The following is a 26,004-nucleotide window of genomic DNA, read 5'->3' as shown; positions in this document are numbered from 1 at the left end:
CCCGTAAGTCTTCCGCAAAATCATTCTCTCGAATACTTCAAGAGCCGCCTCATCGGATGTTGACATTGTCCATGCTTCTGCGCCATATACCAACACGGGCATGATGAGTGACTTATAGAGTGTGGTTTTCGTACGTCGAGAGAGGACTTTACTCCTGAATTAAGCCACCAATTGCACGCTTCTTTAGTAAATTGTTCCTGATCAGTTCAGTTCTGCAGCTCTTATTATCTTCTCCAACATCAGATTAAAGAAGTCACATAAAAGGCAATCACCCTGTCTGAAACCTCGTTTGGTGGCGAACAGCTCGGAGAGGTCTTTACCAATTCCGACGGAGATGGTGGTATTGCTCAACGTCATTTTACACAGCCATATCAATTTGGCGGCCGTCTTCATCGACTGGGGGATCGGATCCTTCTTCTTCACAACTTTCCGTGCTGCTACCTACAATACAGTAGGGTGGAAAAGTGTTACCTCAATAATTTAAGTACGTTCTGAACATCGGTAGTCGCCATGATTGTTCTTACAGGAGTACCCCCTAGCCTTGAAACCTTCCATAAGTCGTCTAACTCTCTGGTAAAATTTTCGGGCATTCTTCTTGTCGGCCAGCATATCAAGTTCTTTGCACAAAGTGCCAAAATGGCACTTTTGAAAAATAGTAGTATTAATATATTTTTGTGAAATCCTTTGCGTCTACTTCTTTTTCACAACTAAAATTTTCTAATTTCTATAGTTTATTGTACAACTGGTTTTTCTTACTTTGGCATTGTTTTTAATGCTAAATGTGAAGGATTAAAAACAATGCCACCTTTTTTGGCACTTTCATTTTTCTATTTGGCACATTTTGGCACTTTTTTATCCTCAACATGGCTCTTCATAGCTAAGTATAGTTGGCAACCCTGCCCCTCATCGTACCAGTTGTTCTTTCGGACTCGCTGAAATCCGACTACTTCTTCGGCGGCGGTACTTAATGAGCGGGAAATGTGGTTCCACTGCTCGCATATGTCGTCGGTTTGTTGAAGAGTGCTCTCTGAGAGCAGGTGTGAGAGTCGAGTAGCGAAAGCACTGGCTGTCTGTTGTGATTGCAACTTTTCGACGTTAAGCTTTCCTTGCATATTTGGGCGCACATTTTTTTGCTGCACGGAGGCGGTTGCGTACCTCGGCTGCAACAAGATAGTGGTCCTAGTCGATGTTTGGGCCTCGGAGTGTACGTACGTCCCAAACACTGGAAGCATGTCTTCCGTCTATCAAAACATGATCGTTTTTCGATCCGGAGACAGCTACGTAGCTTGATGAATCTTTTTATGCTTGAATCTAGTACTGCATACTACTATGTTTTGGGCCCCGGCGAAGTCGATCAGCCTCAATCCGTTGTCCGACGTTTTTTCGTGGAGGCTGAATTTTGCGACGGCGTTAAAAAGTTAAAGTAAATTTGTTTCATAAATTATATTAATTATTAAAATATGGATATCAATCAAAATGGTTTTGAAGAGATTTTATTTCTTACATAACTATATATAGGAGGGTTGCCATCGGTTCAAAAAATCAAGTTCAACTCGAATTAGGGCAAATATGGGTGTCGTATGAAAGAGGTCGAAGAAGATTTTAGGGTGAACATTTGCTTAAGAAAGTTGCCACCTGGTTGAAAAATCGAATTTCATTAAATTATACACACGTTATATGCAATATTAAAATATGGGTTCCAAATAAAAGAGTTTTAAGAAATATTTAGTTTGAACATTTAGAATATTTTTTAGGTATTTCAAGAATGTTACCACAGGTTAAAAAAGATAAATTCAAATTATTTAAGAAGATGTGTATTAATCGAAATGGGTTTGAAGACACTTTATTTCCGAAGTATATTTACGAGGGTTGCCCCGTGTTTAAAAAATTAAATTCTACTTTATTCATCAGTTAATTGAAATATGTATCACAATGTCAGACGAAAGACATTTAAGAAGGTTCAATTTGCAAATTTTTCGAAGAGGGTTGCCACCAGTTGAAAAAGTCGAATTTAATTAAGTCATACACAAGTTATATGAAATATCTAAATACAGTTGTCAAATGAGAGTGTATTAAGAAATATTGAGTTTGAAAATATTTTTGATTGCGGTTGACACCTATTCGAAAAGTAGTATTTACAAGTAATGAAAAATCGGCACAATACGAAACCACTCTGCACTCACAAACGGCTGGATGGATTTAGATTAAATTTGGCACGTGGATCGTAAATATAACACTAACACGGTTAGTTCAATATCGGCATTTTAGCGCCATACCTGTTCGGTAGTTAAAGCTAATATTTATCACCCTGTATAAGCTTACAAGCGGCTTTACATATCAAAGTACTAGCAGCTGGCCAACAAAACCCAACAAGCCAATAACTTCAATGCGAAATTTAACAACGCCAGCATTAACACTAACACCAACACACACAAAAAAAATAACAACACCAACAAAAGAATAACAATAACAACATTATCGCGCATATTATCTCATAATCAGCAAAATGTTGGGGAGAAAAAAAATTCGCATTGCGACTGTGAGCACCGAATCTCCAAAGCGAAAATCAGTTGAGGAACTTCAATCGTAACGGTGAGTTCCATTGTTGGCTTGTTCCGTCATTGTAGCGAAAACTTGCGCGTGTGGCTTATCTGTGAGCAAAGTGGAAAAAAATCGAACTGAAAGGGATGGTGAAATGATATTGAAAAATCTAAATTGCAATTAAGTAGAATTGATAATAAATGCGCTTTTGAAACGAGAAGTAATTTACAAAAAGAAAAAATTGCTACAATTAAGAAATAAAACCACCTGTGCGCGTGTGTGTTAAATTATAATTTATATGGAAAGAAGTTAGTAGAAAATTAAGCGAATTTCGTATACGAATACAAATATACAGTGCTTTGTAAGAGCACTGCACAATACATATAAAGTTTACACACGCACATCTAAAGAAGCTTGTCTTTTTACCTTGACGTCACGTCGCTTTTTTTAACCTGCCGCCACCGACGAGCGCAATCCAAACCGAGCATTCGTAATTTTGCCGCTCAAACGAAACACGAAACATATCTTAGATACGTGTAGATAGTAGCGACGCGCGACAACTCCGGCTCCCAATGCGAAAGACGAAGTGCTTGGGGCAGTGGTGTGATACCAAAAAGATATATGTATAGCCGGAGATGCGACTACCAGTTAATGGCAAAAGCCAAAGCAATTAAACGGCTCACACATATGTACATACATACATCGAAAAGTTTTACATACTGGGGATTGTGGTATGCCTAACAAAGCCTAAAAAACGTAAATATATTTATTTATGTATATAAATAAAAAATACTCTTGAAAAAAAAACCAAAAAAAAAATATGCACAACTGGTCTGCAGAAATAAATGTCAACCTAAAGATTTTCCTCCGAATATAATTGTAGTGGTTAGTACATTAAATATTTATAAAACTAATATTGTATATAATGTAAATACTATATACATAAATAATCCATACATATGTAGGTATGTATGGAAATGTACATATACATGCATACACACATGCATCACTAAAGAGGTTTACAGTGGGGATCAAAGAGTGTGTCTTCATATCAAAAGCTTACTTTCAGCTAAGTGTAAAAAATACATAGGTATGTAAATGCATATCTACATTAGACCGTACCACCTTACAAGTAAGCAAAAAAGTTCCCCGCACATCACTGAGCCTAAAGTATTTTTGCCAGGCAAATTGGAAAAAAAAACTTTTTTGCTGAACCGAAAGGCGACCCTTATTGCAAATTTCATTGACTACTATGTAAGAACATTTGACAATGAGATTTGATTTTTAAATAGTTCTACTGGAATAATGGAAACTGGAACAGTGCTTTTTTAGCAAAAGTTTAATGATTTTTAATGATTTCCAATGAACTTTGGAACAAACAAAAATTGCTTCATTGAAACAAGAACATCGAAGATATGACGCAAAAAGTAAAAAGGCAGCCCCTACGATCGGCAAAAAAAAATATTTTTTCGAAATTGCCTTTGCAAAAATTCATTACATTCGCAAGAGAAAAAAAGGGTAATTTTTTTTTTTTTTTTGGTACGCTCTAATGAACATACATACAAACATACACTGCGCTAAAAATAATTTTAAAAATTATAAAAAGAACAGCCGCAGATTCGCTGGAAAAAGTTGCGATAAGAGAATGTTAAAAAAATTAAATTAAAAAATATTGAGTGAGAATACCGCTGACAAAACAAAAAAATGTACAGAAACACCAAAAATTTTAACAAATAATAAATGATTCTAAAATAAATTTTCTACTGGTAAAAATTAACACAAAAGTGCATATCTATGTATGTATATTGAAAAAAAGGAAAAATACCTTAAAAAAACCAAATAGTTCTAAAATAAAAAAATTTTACTGAGAAAATTGCCCGAAAAATTTAAAAATAATCAAATTAAAGAGTTTTTTAAAATTTTTAATACAAATTGTGTATAGTGAAATTCACGCGAAAATTTAATTTACTGACAAACAATTTAATTAAAGTTCAAAAGTTACATGATGCAAAATATATTTACTAAGAAAAGCGCTGAAAATCTTGCCATGATTGATCGAATAAATATTAGAAAATACAACGGAAAAATATTTACTGCGAAAATTTGCCTGAAACAGAATAAATAATTGTTCTGTATACACAAAACTATTGCAAAAGATTACAAAAAAGTTAAAGGTTTATTTCTAAATAAAACTGTTTTCTCTGAAAACCCAATTCTAAACAATAAATAAGCAGTGTCTCAAACAAGTGTTCACAAACTCTTTTTTAAATTTATAATCATAAAGTTTATAAGTAATCATGGTGAAATAAATATAAGGTGCTGTCACTTACATATCTAACCTCACTTTTTCTGCATGCCAATTGCGGCCATGCATTTTGGGGTACTAGAAAAAGGGCGAAAAGATTAGGATTATGTTTACTACTTTTTGGGTACTATTTCCAATACATACATATATCGTGGACCCCACACCAGTTTAATGATGCTTGCGTCAGTAAAATACTTTTTCTGTAAACCAGTATAACTACAGTTTCATTTTTTCGCTCAAAAGAAATTATCATTACTTAATTTTTATTTTTTCGATCAAATATATTGATTTTAATAATTATTATTCAGTTATATTTTTCTACCTTAAAATTATTAAGTTTGTAAAACTCAAAGGCCACACGGTCGTACCACACATATGATGATGGTTAAAACTTGAAAAAATAAAGGCTATTTTACGTCTTTTATTTATTCATATTAAAACAAATTAAATTATACCGTTCTCTTTATTTAATTATTTTAAATTCTACTAAAAATTACATATTAACCCGTATGGAATTTTATTTGTATTTTTTTCCTTCAGTTCTGAAGTACATGTATATGCGTACTTAGGTTTTAAATATCTTAACTTTAAAGGAAATTTTATTACGACCTTTATTTTCGTTAATATTTTAAAATTACATTTCTGAATTCTATCAGTTATATTATAAAATAATTATGCGTTTAAATTAATAGACCAAATTGCATTATCGTAGCCATCCGAGGTACTGCTCTAATAATCTGTTGGATATGTGTAGTATATATTTTACCAAAAATTTACTTACAAAATCACAATTATTTGAAATTATGTATCGCTAAAATTTTCCAATGAAAATAGGAAGGTAGAATAGCTGAGAGGAATTTTTCAAATTCTTGACATTTGCAAGCAATTTAATTTTAAAATTTTTCACACAAAGTCACACACACATTCTCATTTTCAATCTCAAACAACAATAACTTTGAACAATTTCTTTTTTTTACTATCAATTTTATATGATTTTAAAATGTTGACAAACTTAAAAAAAAAATCATGGCCGACGAGTTGAGAGAACGGTTTTAACTTACTATGTTTTTATCATGGTTTATACGTAAGCTATTTGCAAATAAAAATAATTTGCAACTACCTAACTCACTGTTTATTCGATAGTGAAAAATTTTTTTTTAATATTGTCTGCTCCATTTTTTGTTCCGGTTTGCACAGAAATGAAATTGGAATGAATAGAGTAGGCATTACTGTAACGCTGGCATGCCGAAATTGCCAAAATTACAACAACCACCCCCTAAGTGATAACACCTTATTATTATTTCACCATGATAAGTAATATTTTTTTTCTTATAAATATATTTCTCATGCTTTAGCAAAAACCATATGAATGAAAGTTTCAAACTTAACACAAAATTTAGAAATTTTTCATTAAAATTTCAATATTTATAATTTGAATCTTAGAATATTCTTAGGTGTGTAGTTTTATATACTCATATCATCTTAATACAATAAAGTGCAAGTTTCAAACGGCTGAAAAAACGTGTTGAATTTTAATAATTTTTTCTACTGACACATTTTTGGACTTTTTTTCATATAAATATGAATTTCTTATGCAATAAAATGAACAAGACCACTCGCAAAAAAAAAATATATAAAAATAATCGTCAGTTTTAATAAATTGCACTTCTTATATGAAAAAAAAAAACCGCAAAAGACGGGACAAAAATAAATTTTCAAAAATCTACCTGAATTCTTAGCTGCTTTAAACGTACAACATGTAGTATAACGTTGTAATTCGCAATTTTGTTAAAAATTGATTGAATATTCTTAAAGCTTGGCATACAGTTTGAGAATTTCATTTATATGAATTTCGGTAAAGCGTATAAAAAATAATAGAAAAAAATTTACGGAAAGCATTATCAATCTGCCTTATACTGAGTTCCGCCTAAAAAAAATTCACCCGAAAATTTTAAATCCGCCCATAGTAAATACATGGAAACCAAAAGTGAAAAGTGAACCGGTGCGGAGAAAATGAAACTCATGATAAGGCTGAATATGTATTCAAAAATAAGCAGAATGTGAACACATTTTTCAGTCACTGTACATAACGCTAGCATAGAGTAAAATTTTGTTAAGTCCAGTGTTTGAAATTTTGCACGAGAAAAGGAAAACTTCCTTAACTTATTTTCTTCAAATATTTTACAAAATTTTAATAGCCAAAATTTTCGAAGACAAAGCGGAACATAACTACGTACGTTCTTACTAAAAGAGATGCGAAAATGGCATTGTTTTGAATTTATCGCTGTTTTTGTGCTTTCCCGGAACTTGGCAAATTTTTGTTTCACTGCGTAGTAATAAGCAGCAATGGAAAAAAAATATTCAGTCCTTCCTGAAACGATGCATATTTAATTTCCCTGCTTTCTGTATCAAAATATAAGCGAACATAAACGACAGACTTAGCAACTTTTCGCACAAGCTAGCAATATTTAGTATGTATTTCACATTTTTCCACGCATTCCTTCAACTAACAAAAAAAATGCACTTAAAAAACAGTAAAAATACTTAAGCCCAACACAATACAGCTGCACGGAAACCCACGATAAGGCAAATATTTACTAAAAAAAAGTAAAATCTAACACCTACACTTGCAAAAAAAAAAACGCATTACATATCTACAAATTGTAATAACGGATAATTCCACCAACGTGTGAAAGGAAATACATTCATAAATACTACTCAAGATGGTATTCTACATATCGTTTTTTGGAAAAAACATCGACCCGCCTGACAAAGTGGCAAACGAAAAAAGGTGAGTCTGAGTGTGTGAATGTGCACGATGGGGTCCACCTGTGAGTGACGGTCGAAAGTCCTGTGTCATTAGCCCCCAATGAATTGCCAATTTTTACAATAACTCTGCACACATACTATTATAGAAATATGTACCTACACATAAATATGTACGTGTATATAAAAGTACGGGAATTCGCGTATAGTGAGGCCTGACATTGCTAACTGCGTTCATAATTCTATTAAGCCGATATATATTTTTTTTTGTTTTCAATACAATAAAAGAGATTCCCAAAAACCACAAGTTCCTCAACAACAAAAAAATTACACAACACAATTGCGACTTTTGTCTGCGGCGCATGTAAGCGAACAATTAAGTATACATACACACACAGCCATACATACATATCTACATACGCAACAGGGTCAAAGTCCGTAAAAACGTTAAATTTATCTCAGAATTATTTATTTTTTATTGTCTCTTGAACACATGCATTTGTATGGTTAGGGTGGTTGTTGCCTCTCATGATCTGAATTATGGGAGTTTGCGGTTTCTGTAAATAAAATTCAAGTGGAGTAGAGTGCCAAAAAGCGCAAGTGATATTTTGATGGATACTATTTTTTCAATAGTATGGCTTTAACGAAGTGTCCAATCCTGAGCAAGCTTAAAAAATGTGTAACTGATGGATAATTTTTTTTTTTAGCTTTTTTTCACTCATAGTCACATCAATATAAGACTTCCATGTGCTCTGAGCATTTATTTTCAAATAAACCAGAATGCGGCTCTTCCAAATGCTCCAGAAAAAAGTTGGACTAAGGTAATCACAACACATTCTCTAGCCCTACGGTGCCCTCGAGTCACAATATTCACCCATTTTCTGACGTAGCTTCAATAGCAGAAACCACTTGACGGCTAAAAAAATATCTGGCCATCGTTCTAACTCGCCAGATTGTCAGATATGGTATACACTCCGAGCAAAACATCCGTCAACATAATTATGCCATAACTGGCCTTTGGCTTCCTTGCCGTGAACGTGAAGACGCCATAGCACGCTATGTAACTTTTAATAGCGAAGTGCTGAGAGATGAACGCTTGAGGTTTTTTAGACAAGGGCTAAGTTTGGCTGGATTGGCTGAATGTAAAGGTCGACAAGAATAGGAGAACATTCTAATGAAAGGTAGACAGTTAAGTATAAGTTGGCAAAAGATATGTATATATTTTCATACCCGAGCGCACTTGTACACAAGGGTATTATAACACTATTCGCTTAAGGCTTGTTTCAAGGCATATTGAACAGATAGTAGCAGTAGAGCAGTTGATTTTATTTCTTTGGTGAAATCTTTGAAATCCCTTTTTGCAAAAATTCTAAATTGTCAAAATTTATTTGTAAAACGTTTATCCATACGTTCGCCTAACTCAGGAAATGCTGATTACTGAGCCTTGCAAAAGATGGATCGATGCTTCTGGAAGAAAACAATGTTACTAAGAAAGAAGTAGCAGCAGTTTTTATGTATTTAAAATGCACTGTTTTAAATATTTTTTTTCACATGGAACACTTCTTGCATATGCCTTAGTTTGTTTGTAACAGCTTAAAGAAATCGAATATATAGACATATATATGTATATCAGGCTCATAATAAAGAGAGAAGTCGATTAAGCTATATATGACACGATAACTCGAGCAAAAATTGAGATATCTGAACGAAATTGGGTATGAAGGTTCTCTTTATCCAAGGTACTTAAGTTGGTATTGGAAATGGTCGAAATCGGATCACCTCCCATTTAACGGTATTTCCGTAAATCTTCTACTTCTTATTCGGCACTACAACCGTTTGTCGATTTGGACCTCGCCAGTTGCTTCTCTCTCTCCTTTGCTAATTTGCACAAGTTGTTCATCCCAAGCGCGGACAGATCCTTCTGTACTTGGTTCTTCCAAAGTGTTCGTGGGCGCCCTTGCTTTCGTTGTTCACCCATAGGTGCGAAGCCGAATGACCTTTTCACAGGAGCGTCGTCATCCATGCGTATAACTTGTCCAAGCCAGCGCAATCGTTGTATTTTTATGCGCTCACTATGTCCATGTAGTTAAAAAAAAAAACTCGTGCTTCGTTCGCCGAGAGAGGGCTTTGCTTTTCAATTCCCTACCGAGCCCAAAGTAGCACCTATTGGCAAGAGTTATTCTACGATTTATCTCCAGGCTAACATTATTGTCCCTTCACTACTTCAATGCTATGACTGCGGACAGTGACGTGTGTCCCAATACGCGAAGACTTGGTATGTGTTACCAGGTGATACTTTGTCTTGTCCTCGTTCACCGCTAGACCAACCTCGTTAGATTCTTTTTCAAAACTGCAAAATGCTGCACTGACGGATAAAACAACCGTCATTGCGCTCAAATCAAATGCAAATACGGAAAACGTCCACAATAAATTTAAAAAATCTGATTGCTGTTGCCCTAATGCAACCATGCTACGACAACAGCAAAATGTAGGCGCAAAAAAATACCTTTGAGTGTAACAAAATGTTGGCGACGTCCTTTTCAACTTTTGTACGGTAGACGTCTACGCTTTGAGACACAATTTGGAACCAACTGTGACACCCCAATTAACATATCACAAATAGTATCGGTCAAAGATCTGCAGCACCCTTTATATACGTAAACATATATATGATGTATATGTATATACGTATGCTATTTTGTAATTATTTTGAGAATTGTCCGCTACACACTTTCTAATCTAACTAGTTTCTAGCTATAGCTTTCATATGTACATATGTATGTACGTAAATATTTGTATCAATCTCGACTTTGTTGTGTTCTAACTGACTTAATCGAAGGTCATAGTGAGCGCACGACATATTTATGCAGCATTAACATTTAATAGTTAGTGAACTTTACTTATAAGTATATATTTTTACATTCACTTTTCTAATAAATCTATTACGTAAACAATATGGGATTGTAACCTTTGAAACTCACATTGATTTAGCCATCATTTTATTAAGCAGAGTTTATCAATAGACGAAGGCGAAGTATTTAGCTAACTTCAATCGGTTCAAAATTTTTATTATAAAAGAAGAGTTTGAAGCCGTGAAATAGAGAAGTGACAGAAATATTGTTGATGTTCTCAAACCCCTCCGAATTGTCGCCGAAATTTTTTGCTTCTCATATACATAAACAGATAGCAGTCAAAATCTCTCCATTCCCATCTACACCTTTCCTGTAGAATATCTGCTAATTTCGATTAATTTTATTAATACAACCATTTTTTTTAGTTTTAAGTAATAAGCCATCGAGACCGACATGTCCTAATAAAATCCCTTTAGTGGACGCTAGCTTTTGGTATATAATAAAATCAGTAAAGGTCGCAGGTTAAAGAGTATATCGAGATAGGTAGGTAGCCGGTCGAAAACGCCCTATCTCAGAAAACTTTTCAAGAACGCCCTATTTCAGAATTTATTTGAAGAAAGCCCTATATCAGATTTTGATTGACGAATGCCTTTTTTAGAATTCGGTTCAAAAACTACCGATCTCAGCTACCGATTCAAAAACGCAGAGTTTATCAATATGCTCACATACAAGTTTATATCGTATACCCGAGCCCACTTGTGCACAAGGGTATTATAACTTAGTTCGCATAACGCCCACTTCCCGTATAGAGGTATTTTCGAAAAAATGCAAAACCTGCGATATTTCAGTAAATATTACGTTCAAATTGTTGAAAATTTTTATGTATGTGAAGTATAATTTGGGTACGAAATTATACTGTTATGAAATTTTTAGAAAATGGGAGTGACCCCACCCACTTATGATCAAATACTGTATCTCAGTAGTCCCTTGACCAATCCTTACAAAACTCGATACGAGCTTTGAATAGGGTCCAACTAATAAGCTTGTAGATAATCTTTGAAATCGGGAGTAATTACATCCACCTCCCATATAACGGTAATTTACAGAAACACGAAAACTGCGATAAATCAATAACTACTGAAGCTAATCAAAATCCATGATTGCAAAAACAACTTAGCGAAAGATTAGATTATAATAGATTTTTGGATAATGGGCGTGGCGCCGCCCACTTATGACCACAAATGTGTATCTCTGTAATCGATTTATCAATTTCGGCCAAACTCGGTGAACGTAATAACCTTGGTACGGAAAAGCACTTCGTTTAAAATCGGACTAAAATTACACCCCTTCCCGTATAACGGAAAATTTCGGAAATACAAAAACTCCGACATTTCAATAACTGAAGACTCTAATTTACTCCAAGTTAATACTTTCAACAATCTCTTAACAATAAATAAGACTGTTATAGACTTTTGGAAATTGGGCGTGGTATCGCCCCCATTTTATAACTACAACGGTCTATCTCGGTAACCACTTTATCGATTTCTACCAAACTTGATTCAATTATATCATTAAGTCTAACTCAGTGGATTATCGAAAACGTTTGAAATCGGTGAAAACATCGCTCCGATATTTGATACCTGTGCCGGGTATATAAAGTTCGGCTTCGCCCAAACTTATACTTCTGTACTTGTTCTACTTATACAGAGTTATTTTACTAATGATAAAAGAGGCAATAATCAAGGCATTATTCACCTTGTGGTATTAAGTGGAAGAGATCGAAGAATTCCATCTCAGCTATCCTCTCTAGACTGCTAAGGAAGCGTAGCCCCACTTGTCTGAGTCCTTCGACTGCCAACCCGAACAGCCATAGAGAAAGAGGTCGCTTAACTACTACTTCTTCTATTTTTCGCGACATCTTCTGCAGATAGAACTCGTAGGTATTTGCCATCGTTGGAGCATCGGTACAATAGAATGGTGTCCCATGATGACGCAGATAAGAACACTCTCTGCAAATCTAAGTTTCTTAAACTCTATAGCAGAGGTGGGCACTACCACAAACAAGCGTGAGCTAAAAGTGAGAATGTGTTAGTGTGCCTAATTCATTTTGCATGCTGTCGTGTTCTCATCGCTGCGCTCTCGCTTGTATACGTACACGCGACGCTTACGCTCTTTTAGCACCTGCTAACTCTCTGCCCATGCCTGCTCTATAGATAACATACAGTACTCTCTCCAATAACTCACTTATCGTTGGAAAGAATTTGCCTTATCGGAAAAGGCGAGAACCTTTATTCCTGTTGTTTTAAGCGATGATTTTAGTATCAAACTTAACACCTACAGCCAGAGGAGAGGGCCTAGCATGCCATAGTGGTTATTTTTATTACGGATCCTGTATCATAGCCGCGCTAATTAAACTACTTTCGAGCATGCAGATGATGCGTGCCCAAATAGGCTGCTGAATAACCTGTTCTAAAGTGCCCGGCATATTTTCTCGTCCGGACATTATGTAGCTAGCTAATACTGAAAAAAGTTTTTTTTTTATTCAAAAAACACTTTTCATTAACTCAATGGGCCCTATGAATAAAAACTAAGCAATTGCTTTTTCTTAAAATTGCAGACCTTTTATTCGATTGATTCAAACAAATTTAAGTAAAAGATCTAAAATTTTAAGGAAAATCAATTGCTTATTTTTTATTCGTAAGGCTCATACTTACATATCTACTAATTATCATGTGCCAATATGTATACATTTTTGCACGTGATTATACTCGTTTATAAGTACAATAGTCATTGAAAGTTTTGTTGATAACATGCCAAAGCGTTTGCTCACTTCAACAAAATTAACTTGAAAACTTTTCTAATGAAGATAAAATATAGTGCGTTGAAATGTGTAAATGTTAAGTGTTAAAAGTTTTACTTAAGACTTTTCTCAATATCCATACATATGTATGTACGTACTTTTGCAAAATAGTTATCAAAAAATAAAAATATGTAGCATACATAGGATTAAAAAATGTCTTCGCAAATATTGTTGGCTTTGCTGATAAAAAAAAAACAACAAGTGGATTAGTGGCTTAAATTCTTAGTTAATACTTATTTATTTACGTATTTGTACACACATATATTATCATTTAAAGAAGAATTTTTAAGAATAAGCAAACACACGTTCTTGCATATGTACCTACATATGTACAAATTCAGTGTACATATCTAAGTGTATGTACAGTGACGAGCAAAACTGTAACATGGTTTAACACTTTTTGTTTCAGCCACCGCTATCTTTCCAAGTTCTAACGAAATTCATACTTTTGCTGTATATTCTTGTTGGTACAGCCCTACTCCCTCTCTCATAATGATTTGAGGTCAATACAACAACAATAATAAAACCAGCAGACAAAAATGTAAATTAAGGCAGATGTTACAGTTTTGCACTCATATATTTTTAAGAGCTTTTTAACAATTTTCACGAAAAAAAAGAACTACTAACACAATGTTCAGTACTCTTTCGCCTGTTTCAGTTCCTGGATGTGATTTGGCATACCTTATTTGTCTCTTTGTAAAAATTCTGGAGGTATATCCTTAGTTCGCTTTCACAGCTNAGTGTGGTCCACAAACATAAAAGTCGGAATTGTATGCTCTCACCACCTAGGATTGTTCTATATCGAAAAAAGTATACCCCTATTTATTATTTTGAAATCAAAAAATATTTAGCGGTCGCTCAAAGCGCTCCAACTTTTCCATGTATTTTGTATGGGGAAAAAACAACTTTTCGTGGAAGTGGTATGGAATTCTTGAAAATCAATATTTTTCCATCGGAAAACTCTGGTTCTCTTCAGGAGACTTCCTATAACAATATCCAATTATTTATTTAACCATTTTTTAATAATGAAGATTTTTTATTTATCCCCCCATTGCATTTTCAGGCATTTTCAAGGGGTTTTGGCGGTCATATAAAATATAGTTACTAAGAAAAAATTGTTAAAAAAGTAATTGGGTTTTATTATTGGCAATCTGTTGAAGAGAAACAGTCCTCCGATCGAAAAATATTGATTTTCAAGAATTCCATACCATTTCCACGAAAAGTTCTTTTTTCCCATACAAAATACATGGAAAACTTTGAGGGCTTTGAGCGACCTCTAAATATTTTTTTATTTCAAAATAAAAAATAAAGGTACACTTTTTTCGATATAGAACAATCCTAGGGGGTGGGAGCATAAAAATTTCGACTTTACTTTTTTTACATGCATTTTTGGGCCACCCCAATGTACATGCAAGTACAAAATAATAGCTTAATTTTGGAGATACTTTTTTATTTTTTAAATAATTTTGAAGAGTATTGTCACCCTTTTATAAAAGCCCAATTTTATTTGTTAAATAAGTTGATTGAATTATTACAACATGTATGTATATCAATCGAGAGTAGTATAAGAAAGATTGGTTTTGGAAAAATTTTTCAAGAAGATTGTCACCCGTTAAAAAAAGTTCTTAAATTATATCAATATAAATAAAATATAACAGTCACAGATGAAAAAAGATTTAAGGGTCCAGTTGCAGATGTACAATTGATTGATGATTAGAAAATATTTATTTTCAGATCAAATATTTAAACTGCATTTAAATACGCAATGTCGGCTATTTAATTATGGAAAATGCAACCCTGATTCTCAATAAGAATTCATAATTAACTTAAATGCTAGTTAATTTTTGATCGGAAATTGACCCTAAGAAAGCTTTACTTTACTGCCATCTGTTTAAAAGTCGAATTCCACTTTTTAATAAGTTAAATAAAGTATAACAATAAGGATGTTTAACGAATACTTATGTAAATATTAAAAAAGATTTATTCCCAAAATATTTTTGAAGAGGAGTGCCACCTTTTCAAAAGCCAAATTTAATTTAATTAATAATTCGGCTAAAATATTATATCATTCAAAAGAAGTATGAAAAAGATTTGTTTCAAAAATATGTTTGAAAAGTAAAATTGACACCTGTTGAAAAGTAAAATTAAATTTAATCAATAAGTTAAATATTACAACATGCACGTGAAATGAACACATTTAGTTAAGCTTTGTTTAGAAAATATTAATAAAAGAGGATGCCACCTGTTCGAAAGTCTAATTAAATTTAATTACTTAGCTTAATAAAATTTTTCAATATGCATGCCAAATTAATCAGGTTTAAGAAAGCTGTATTTCGAAAACATTTTGAAGCTGGTTGCCACCTATTTAAAAGTGATATGAAATTAAAAGACACATTACAACATGAACGCCAAACAAAAGATATTTAAGAAAGCTTTATTACGAAAACAGTTTTGTTGAGGGTGCCTGTTTATAAAATTCAATTTATAGTAGGTGAACATTTGCAAAATGTAATATCTTTCGTCATTACAGCAGAGATTTTCCACCTTTCGAAAATTTCAATCAATTTAGTCTGCTTAAGCTAAATGAAATATAACAAATGAGATATGTATTTTGTGTTGGTATGCGCTTTTATTCAGACACATTTTTGAAAGGAACTGGCCATGTTCTGGAACCTCGCGACAATAACTTTTTTTTAATAAAATTTGTTTTTTTCGGTGATTTTATTTTCTTTTTTATTACAACTGAAATCATATTGTTAAACCGAACTTCACGTGGGCTAAGCTGTGGGCGAAAGGTAGTATATGTATGTATGTACACTAGAGTGGTCCAAAAAAATAAAGTCGGAGTTTTAATGCCGGCACACCCTAGGATTGATCTATATCGAAAAAAATATACCCCTATTTTTTTATTTGAAATCAAAAAATATTTAGGGAGTGCTCAAAGCGTTCAAAGTTGTCCATGTATTTTATATGGAGAAAAAACAATTTTTCGTAGAAATGGTATAAAACTCATCAATATTTTCAAATCAATATTTTTCGACCGGAAAACTATGGTTCTCTTCAGGAGACTAATATCCAATTGTTTATTTAACCATTTTTTATGATTAAAGATTTTTTATTGGCCCCCCCCGTTGCATTTTCTAAGGGCTCTGGAGGACCTATAAAATATAGTTACCATGAAAAAATTGTGAAAGAAACAATTGAGTATTATTACTGGGAATCTCCTGAAGATAAGTAAAGTTTTCCGATCGAAAAATATTGATTTTCAAGAATTCTACACTTCACATCTACGAAAAGATGTTTTTTCTCCATATAAAATACATGGAAAATTTTGAGCGCTTTGAGCACTACCTAAATTATTTTTTATTTCAAAATAAAAAAATATGGGTATATTTTTTTTCGGTATATAACAATCCTAGGGGGTGGCGGCATTAAAAATCCGACCTTACTTTTTTACATACATTTTTGGACCACTTTAATGTACACATACATGTGCAGTGCATAGATAGTACATGTACATACATATTTGTTATTGTTTCCTTCACCTGTCGCTTTTATTTTCAGAGTGGTGTGATTTGCCAATTTTTATTGTTATTCGAGTTTTACTCGCATTGCTCCATTTCTACATGCTTACATATTTATTTATGCACAATGTACATTTATACGAACAAATTAATACACTCTACCTTATCTTATCGCAAAAAAAATTGTTTTTCACCTACATGGTATGTAGGGTTGTACATACATATGTATGTACGTAGATGCCCCGAAAACAGCGCGTACCGATTTCGTCACAGGCTCATAGCAATACATAAGCCGAAAAAAGAATAACACCAAAATAGGGGCACAATTCACACCACCACCAGTCATGACTTTTTTGCGTACTTTGGAATTTTTAACTTGTGTTACTTTGTGCTCATAATTGTTGTTTATTTACTTTTGCGCTTTTTCTCAGTAAATAAATAATTTTTATATTTCTTAAAAAAAAATGTGTGGCACACACTTGAAGAAGCGAAAATAAAATAAGTAATAATAATAATAAAGTTAGCGTTTGGCCGAACTTCTCCTCCAATTTGTGGCGTGCGCTTTGATGTTCTCACAAAAGGGGAGGGACCTACTTTAACGCCGACTCCGAACGGCGATTCTATTATTATGGGAAGCTGGTTTTCATAGCAGAAATACACTCGGAGGTTTGCCATTGCCTGCCGAGGGGCGACTGCTGCACAGTGGTTCACAATTGGCATTTTGTGTTCACAATTCACTGGAGCCTTCATTTTTCATTCCATTTGATAATTTTTTTTTTTAACGAAAGCTAACAGAATTGTTATGAGACCAGTTGATTTTTGAATTTTTGTTTGCTTGTATTAATTTTTTTAGTGAAAAGTGCAGAAAAAGTAGCAATTTTGAAGAAACTCGATTCTCCTGTTCCAGTTAATAAATGTTACATAATAAAAACTAGTTGGAAACAATTGTACAGTTCTCCCAAAACGAAAAAAATTAAAAAAAAAATGTAATTTTATTAAAAAAAAAATTAACAAAATTATTTCTATTTTGTTTTTGGTTTTTATAAAAATTTTGGATATGCAGTTCTAAAGTGCAAGTTTCAAGTGGCTAATAGTTCGCGTTGATTTTTAATAATATAAAAAACGCTTTTATTTCCCATTCAGCATGCAGGTGTGCTCGAAATGTTAGCGAAACAATTTTTAAAAATCAACGCGACCTCTTAGCCACTTGCAAATTGCACTTTATCTAATAAAATTTAATGATCTATTAAACTGCATACCCAGAATTTTTCTGGGAATTCAATTGTTTTTTTAATTTTGATGAACATTTTTTACAATACAGTTCAAGTTTTTTGTGAATTTTTTCGTGGGCACCCTACAATTGTTTTCAACTCATTTTTATTAAGAAACATTTATTAACTGGAACAGGAGAATCGATTTTCTTTAAAATTGCTACTTATTCTACACTTTGCATTAAAAAATTTAATACAAACAAACAAAAATTCAAAAATCGGACTCAATTGCTCTCTTTCAAAATTTTATTATTTAAAAAAAAAAGATTAATCAAACTGAGTGAAACCTGAAGGCTCCAGTGAATTGTGAACACTGAATTCCTGTTTTGAACCACTTTAATTGTTTGTGTGTGCGTGGCTACACACGTGAGTGGCTTGTGGTCAATTCATGTTTGTCTCTTTGTGCCGATTGTCAATAAGCCGAAAAGTTTTTTATAGTCATTTTAGGGGAAAATGCATAAAAAAATTTTTAAAGGACAAAGAAGTTATTTTTAATAAAATTATTTTTCCCTCTCAAGCATTTAACAAGTACAAGTGCTTGCTTCAAACCAATTTATTATTATCGCTAATAGATTCCACTTAAATATTACACCCACAAAACGTGTAAAATTTAACAAATAGATATATTAAAAGTAAATAAACAGAGAGGAAGTCGCACTTTTTTCTTATCTTTTTATTATTTATCAAAAGGGCATATCCGCTCTGCGTTGGTTCGCTTCTCTGTTAAGCTTTTGGTGCTTCCCCAGGGTATTGTTTTTTTAGCAATTACTTACATATTTATGATCGGCAGACAATTTGCACACATGTACATATCTATTATCGAGCCTATAGTGCACCTATGCAATGAAAAACAATTTACGCATTATAGAATGTGCTACATACGTACATGTTTACATTAGGGTGATCCAAAATGAGTAAAGCCGGAATTTTAATGCTCTCACTTCATAGGAGTGTTTTGTATCGAAAAAGAGGTCGCTCAACGAGCATACAAATTCCGACTATACTTTTTCACATGCATTTTTGGACCACCCTAGTATACATACATTGTATACTATATATAAATACTGACATCTGTGTTTAGTATGGCCATGTTAATTAATTTGCGAACAAGTGCGAAACTAGTTTGCCCTCTCCCGCTTCGCTAAGTGTATAAAATTTCTGCGTGTAGCATTAACGGCCGATTTAAGTAAAAATAATTTTTCTTTGTGTCAGTTTTCGCATTAAATTCAAATAAAAAAATCATTTTTCACTTAAATTTCTTTCGTGAAACTGGCTATAAGTGTAATTTATTTCAATAAAACTCAACTTAGTCAAAAGCATAGGAGATTTTAACTCTTTGCTCTTTTTACCCTCTTCAAAATATTTTCAAACTAAAACCTCCTTAACCCACTGTCGTCTGACACACATATTTTTATACATATTAATTGAATTTGACTTTATTTAATTTAATTGAATTGGATTTTTTAACAGGTGGCAACCCGTACCTTTTCTTATTCTAACCTAGGTGCTCGTATAAACATTCTGTTAAGTATATATCTCATAAGCGCTTTATTTCATTCACTGCAGACCTTTGGACGGATCTCCAAGGTCTATACGACTGTTCCAAGTTGAAGTTTCTGCCATAGACGAGGCTTGATAATCGTCTCGGGCATAGAATGGCCGAAGATAAACATCAGCATTTCGAGGTTGTAGACATAACTTTGTAGTAATAACCTAAAAGTTATGTAATGCACATTCATATACATATGTACATACTTATATACGTACATGAAGAAATATATCTTACATATAATTGCAGTCTATCCAAATAGAGGTTATTGTTTTTAATCTTGTATAAAGACGAACATATATATTATGTATAGATTTCGCAGAAGCTTAAATACAAATATGTATATGTACTCAAAACTCTTAACTGTGGAACATTTACGTTAATTATCAAATTAACTATCCACGTTGAACTCATTGGAAATTATGCCAAACAGCTGCAACTACCTTCAGTGTCGACTTTATTTTGATCGTTATATGCTCAACAGTTGGTAATGAAAGTCCATTACTCTTTTATATATTGGATAAATTTAAAATCTGCAGTCATAGAGCTACATACATATGTATGTAAGAAGCAAGTAAAGTAAATTAAAAATCAATGCATCAAAATTTGTACTACGCGGAAAATTTAAGTATCTCGCGAAATGAGCGAAAAAATAAAGTATCTTTCGAAAATTTGCACAAACAAGTATCACTTTTCAAGTAAATGAATCAAAACGGCAACAGGGCGGCGGAAGAAGTGGATATGGTGGGTAGTACTTATTGGGAAATGCTCCCAATGTATGAAAACGCAGTGAAGTTATAGATAGGAAGTTTTATTTTGGAATAAAAAATTTCTCGTATACATTTTTCACATTTGAAAATAAGAACAATAGTGAGTAAGTATTTTTGCTTTACAATATTAGCAAGTAAATATTCGTATAGTGTTTTCCAAAAAACCCAACACTTCCCCTCAAAAATACAAAACTTATTTCAATAACAATTCGCTTCTAAACTTATTCAATTTAATGAAATGTAATGGCTTGGTTAGTAAATCTGCAACCATATTATCAGTCGGACAATATTGTATATTTACTATATCTTTCTGTTTTAGGTCGCGTACAAAATGATACTTTGTGTCTATATGCTTTGTTCTACGACTAAATTTTTCGTTATCAACAAGCTTTACACAACTTTGGTTATCTTCAAAAATAGTAATGCGCTGCACCTCTGACAACTCGAAGTCTAAAATTAGCTTTCTTAACCACAATGCCTCTTGACAAGCCTCTGCCAACGCAATGTATTCTGCTTCTGTTGAGGACAATGAAACACAATTTTGCTTCCTGCAGCTCCAGCTTATGCAAGCACCTCTATATTTGAAGATATATCCACTATTTGATTTTCTGTCATCACGGTTTTGTGCCCAATCGGCGTCTGCATATCCCACCAGAACTTCAGTTTTCTTACTTTCTAGTTTTAGCTTCAAGTCTTTAGTGCCAATCAAATATTTTATTAACCTCTTGAGCTCCACCCAATCACTTTCGGTCGGTCTGCTTACATGACGACTTAGAATTGACACAACAGCTGCAATATCAGGACGAGTATTAATGCTTATGTATAATAAACAGCGAATAAGTTCATGATACAAAGTGTTATTTTCTAGTAATTTCATTTCATCGCGGTGTAAATTTATGTATCCAACATCCATTGGGATTTTTGAAAATTTTGCGTCTTGAAGTCCAGCTTTCTTAGCTAAATTTACAATATAATTTTCTTGATTTAGAGTATAATATCCGGACTCCTCCCTCTCAATTTTGATACCCAGATAAAAATTAATTTTTCCAAGCCGTGATATTTCAAAATTATCTTCTAATATTTTTTCGACAATTTCGAAATCGGTGTTTACATTTGAGGCAACTAATACGTCATCAACGTAAACCAATACGTATATGTAGTGATCTTCCCTCTTTTTCTTCAGAAGACAGCAATCAGCTTCTCCTCGATGAAAACCTGCTGCACGTAAAACATCGAAAAATTTGTTACTCCAACATCTTGCAGATTGCTTTAACCCATATAAATTTTTTTTTAAGTTTGCATACTAGTACTCCTGCATTTTCCGATTTGACTTCATAACCCGGTGGCTGGCGCATATAGATGTCTTCTACTAAATTTCCATTTAAAAACGCAGTTTTTGTATCATAGTGCTTAAGCGTGTAATTTAGCGAACCCGCCACTGCTAAAAACGTGCGGAAAGTGGTTGAACGTATTACCGGTGCATATACCTCTTCGTAGTCAACTCCATACTTTTGTGTAAAACCTTGCGCAACCAACCTAGCTTTGTACTTTAATATATTTCCGTTTACGTCTCTTTTGATTTTGTAAATCCATTTGCAGCCTATTGCCTTACGCCCTCGGGGTAGAGTTACCAAAATCCACGTTCCAGTTTTACGAAGGGAATCCATTTCATCATCCATAGCTCTCATCCACTTGGATTTATCTTGTCGAACTAAAACCTCTTTGTAATGGCTTGGCTCTTCTGCTTCTGATACTAAGCAGGTATATTTAACTGGGGGTTTTGAAACTCGCTTTGATCTTCTAAGCTCTTCTTCTGGAACAATGGTGTCATCAGATGAAATATCAACCATTGAATTCATCATTAAGTCTTGTTGTGAAATTATAACGCTGTCATTGCCTTCATCTACAGCTTCATCTTCATCTGCAGTCNACAATGGTGTCATCAGATGAAATATCAACCATTGAATTCATCATTAAGTCTTGTTGTGAAATTATAACGCTGTCATTGCCTTCATCTACAGCTTCATCTTAATCTGCAGTCTTCTAATTCACTGTGTTCTGTATTTTTCTTTTTACTAGCTTCTAGTGATATGCCCACTTCTTCCGAGATTTGTCCAGATTGCTTTTCAAATTCCAAATCATCTTTAAGAATTACGTAATCTCAGCTAATGACAATTTTCTTCTTCTCTTTACTCAAAAATCTGAGCGCCTTCGACTCCTCTGAATATCCCACGAAAATTAATTTTTCTGTTTTCCTGCATAACTTATTACGCTTTTTAGCTGGTATTAGAACGTGAGCTTTTGAACCAAACCGTTCAAACTTGTACATATCAACTTTTCTTCCTTCCCATAATTCAAAAGGAATATTATTATTTGACCTTGTCGGTAGACGATTTTGAATATAATTTGCTGTAACTATCGCCTCACCCCAAAACTCATCGTTAAGGTCTGCATCAGCTAGCATACATCGCACCATCTCAGTTAAGTACCGATTTCGTCTTTCAGCTACTCCATTTTGTTGTGGAGTGTACGGTGTTGTGAACTGTTGCTGAACACCTAAGCTTGCTAAATACTGCCCAACAGCTATACCAGTAAACTCTCCTCCTCTATCAGATCTTATGATTTTTGGAGTCTTTTGAAATTTTGTTCTAACGAAACTTATAAAATCTTTTAAGCGAGCTACGACCTCGGACTTGCGTCTGAGTAAATACAAATTACAGTACCTACTGTAATCATCAATAAACGTCACGAAGTAACGGAAACCACTTGGTGTTGTTTTATTCATTACAGCAACATCTGTGTGTATTAAATCTAACACAGCACCTGACTGCTCACCTGCTACCTTCGGAAATGGTTTTCTTGTCAGCTTACCAATAAGGCATACTTCGCACTGAAACTCAGCATCACACGGATTGACTTTGATGTTCTTGTCCTTCAAATACGACCACACAACCTTGATGTCACGATGACCCAACTTTCGATGCCAGTCATGTACACATCCTTGATGTCGTCCAGCACTGTTCACCATATTCACCTCTGCACAAGTCACCCTCAGCTTGTATAAATCATTGTTTAATTCAGCTGTGGCTTTTACTTGATTATGTTTAATAATTTTACAATTATTTCCTTCAAAGAGTACTTGATAACCCATCTCGGTTAACTTCTTCACCGATAGCAAGTTGCTTTCTATTGAAGAAACGAACAAAACATCCTTTACATTTATCCTTTCAGACTCACCATCAGCATTTATTATCTCGATGTGACCACTGCCTCTGCCTTGCGACCGAATTTGGTAACCATTTGCGACATTAACAGCTTCTTGGATATTATCGTTTAGCATGTCAAAAAAATCCCGATTGTTTGCGATGTGACATGTTGCTCCTGAATCGATGTACCAATCATTTTTCGTCGACTTGCTAACCAAAAACATTGCTCTTCCAGTGAATCATCTTGTTTCCCGGCCATATTAACGTGATATTTTTGCTTCTCTTTAAAAAATTTACAATCCTTCTTCATGTGCCCTTTTTTCTTGCAATAAAAACACTCGATCTGAACTCCCGTCCTTTTGAATTGAGTCTTTCTCCCTTCGATTTTCAGCACCGCCGAATCCGAAGTATTCCGTTTGTGCACCTTACGTTTAGCCTCTTCCAAAAGTTTTCCTTTGACGAAATTAATGTTAAGCTGTATCTCATCTCTTGCTTCCAACGCAACAATTAATGGATCGTATGACTCCGGAAGACTGCTCAACAGCATAGCAACAGTCCAGGAACTGCTTAGTGGATCACCCATCATGGATAGCTGCTCAACGTAACTCATCAAATCGTTAATATGCTGCTCCATTTTCTCATCGTCGTATAATTGCATTTTGCAAATCGTCTTCATCAGAAAAACACGACTGCTAAGGGATGGTTTTTCATAAAACTCTTTCAGGACATTCCAATAATCCTTGGCTGTAACCGCGTTTTTGAAATGCACCAGTTGATCATCATTCACCATCAGTCCAACGGTTGCACGAGCTTGTCCGTCCTGCTTGATCCAGTTTCCGTCCGGCTGCGCTGGCTTCGGCTTTGAGACTATGTCACACAAATCTTCCTTGATCAGCAGTAGTTCCATCTTTACCTTCCATGTTGCGTAGTTTTCACCATTTAGTTTGGCGACCGTTGTACTAACGCCTTCCTTCGACATTGCGCGATGGCCCATAACCTATTGGGAAATGCTCCCAATGTATGAAAACGCAGTGAAGTTATAGATAGGAAGTTTTATTTTGGAATGAAAAATTTCTCGTATACATTTTTCACATTTGAAAATAAGAACAATAGTGAGTAAGTATTTTTGCTTTACAATATTAGCAAGTAAATATTCGTATAGTGTTTTCCAAAAAACCCAACAGTACTACCCACCTAAGATTTTTAAAGGTGGTTGATTACCCACCTGAAAATTTTTTAGAAGAAAAATAAGTCCAATTGAAATTCCTGTTTCAACCACACCTGAAGAGTAATTTCGGCAGATATATTATGAAATTTTTGACAAAGTTATTTGCTCCCTGACAAGTAGATTTGATACTGAATCGGCAACGTTTTATAAAACTTTAGTAAAGTTCACTTTTGGTGAGACAGTAAATTTGAAGAAAATGGTGATTTTGACGAATGTAAACTCAATAGCGATAAAGATATGGATCTGTGCATAATGAGGCGTACATGCTCTAACGGAAGGTGCTTTTCTGTTTTGCGTAAGGTGAAAAATTATTTGCACTCGACAATGCACCAAAAACGGCTCAACCATGTAGCAATATTGCATCCTTATCCATGAACTCATGAACGACTTTATTTCTCAAAATTCAACGCGCATGGTCGTGTTTTCACTGCAGAAATAAAATTTTGAATTTTCAATGAAATATATACATGCATATGTATATTAGGATGGTCTAAAAATGCATGTGCAGAAATGCATGCCCAAAGTTTTCCATGTATTTTATATGGGGAAAAAAACCACTTTTCGTAAAAATGGTATAGAATTACTTTCATCTGCAGAAGATTCCCCACAATAATACCTAATATTGATTTTCAAGAATTTTATACCATTTCTACAAAAAGTTGTTTTTCCCATATAAAAATACATGGAAAACTTTGAGCGCTTTGAGAGGCCTCTTAATATTTTTTGATTTTTGGTGAGAGCATTACAATTCCAACTTTACTGTTTTTGGACCACCCTATTGTACATGGTATATATGAAAAATAAATGTATTATGCACGAAACAATAAGTTTTTCTAACGAAATCTGTTAACCTTCTCAATTAGATCGGCAAACAATTTTTTTTTTTACCTGTATACTCTCGCCACTAGCACAACTACCCACCCGGGCACAGAGCGTTTCGCCGCCCCTGAACGGCAACACTAGTTCTGGGTGCCGGGCAAAGGTGAAAACGAAATAGCTGTCAGACTAATACTAAACGGACGACGAAAAAACCCCAAATGAATGAAATTAGTCACACTCAGCCACTTCATTCTTCATTTGTTTCATAAAGATGCTTTGCGATTTCTTCCGCTTCCGCATAGTTACAGCGGCG

At 33.9% G+C, this 26,004-nt stretch overlaps 1 protein-coding gene across 5 annotated transcripts in view; it reads left to right on the top strand.

The window, feature by feature from the left end:
• Positions 1-26,004, top strand: part of wnd (Mitogen-activated protein kinase kinase kinase 13 wallenda) — a 48,117-nt gene that overhangs the window by 8,169 nt on the left and 13,944 nt on the right. Inside the window, exons 1-2 of one of the 5 annotated variants that reach the window (XM_017624969.1) lie at positions 2,561-3,426; positions 7,411-7,637. The exons of 2 other annotated variants lie outside the window; for them this stretch is intronic. In XM_017624969.1, coding sequence (XP_017480458.1) covers positions 7,570-7,637 — 68 coding nt within the window. In that variant the 5' untranslated portion in view covers positions 2,561-3,426; positions 7,411-7,569. Of the gene's footprint in view, positions 1-2,560; positions 3,427-7,044; positions 7,638-26,004 lie in introns of those variants that run through there. 2 more of the 5 variants (XM_017624960.1, XM_017624954.1) reach the window with 2 other exon arrangements.

The sequence above is a fragment of the Rhagoletis zephyria genome, unplaced genomic scaffold, assembly GCF_001687245.7.
Source record: "Rhagoletis zephyria isolate East Lansing unplaced genomic scaffold, Rhagoletis_zephyria_1.1 Rzeph_scaffold_00059, whole genome shotgun sequence".
Lineage (NCBI taxonomy): Eukaryota > Metazoa > Arthropoda > Insecta > Diptera > Tephritidae > Rhagoletis > Rhagoletis zephyria.
Note: the sequence above shows the minus strand (reverse complement) of the source record. Positions and strands in the feature narration are given on the sequence as shown.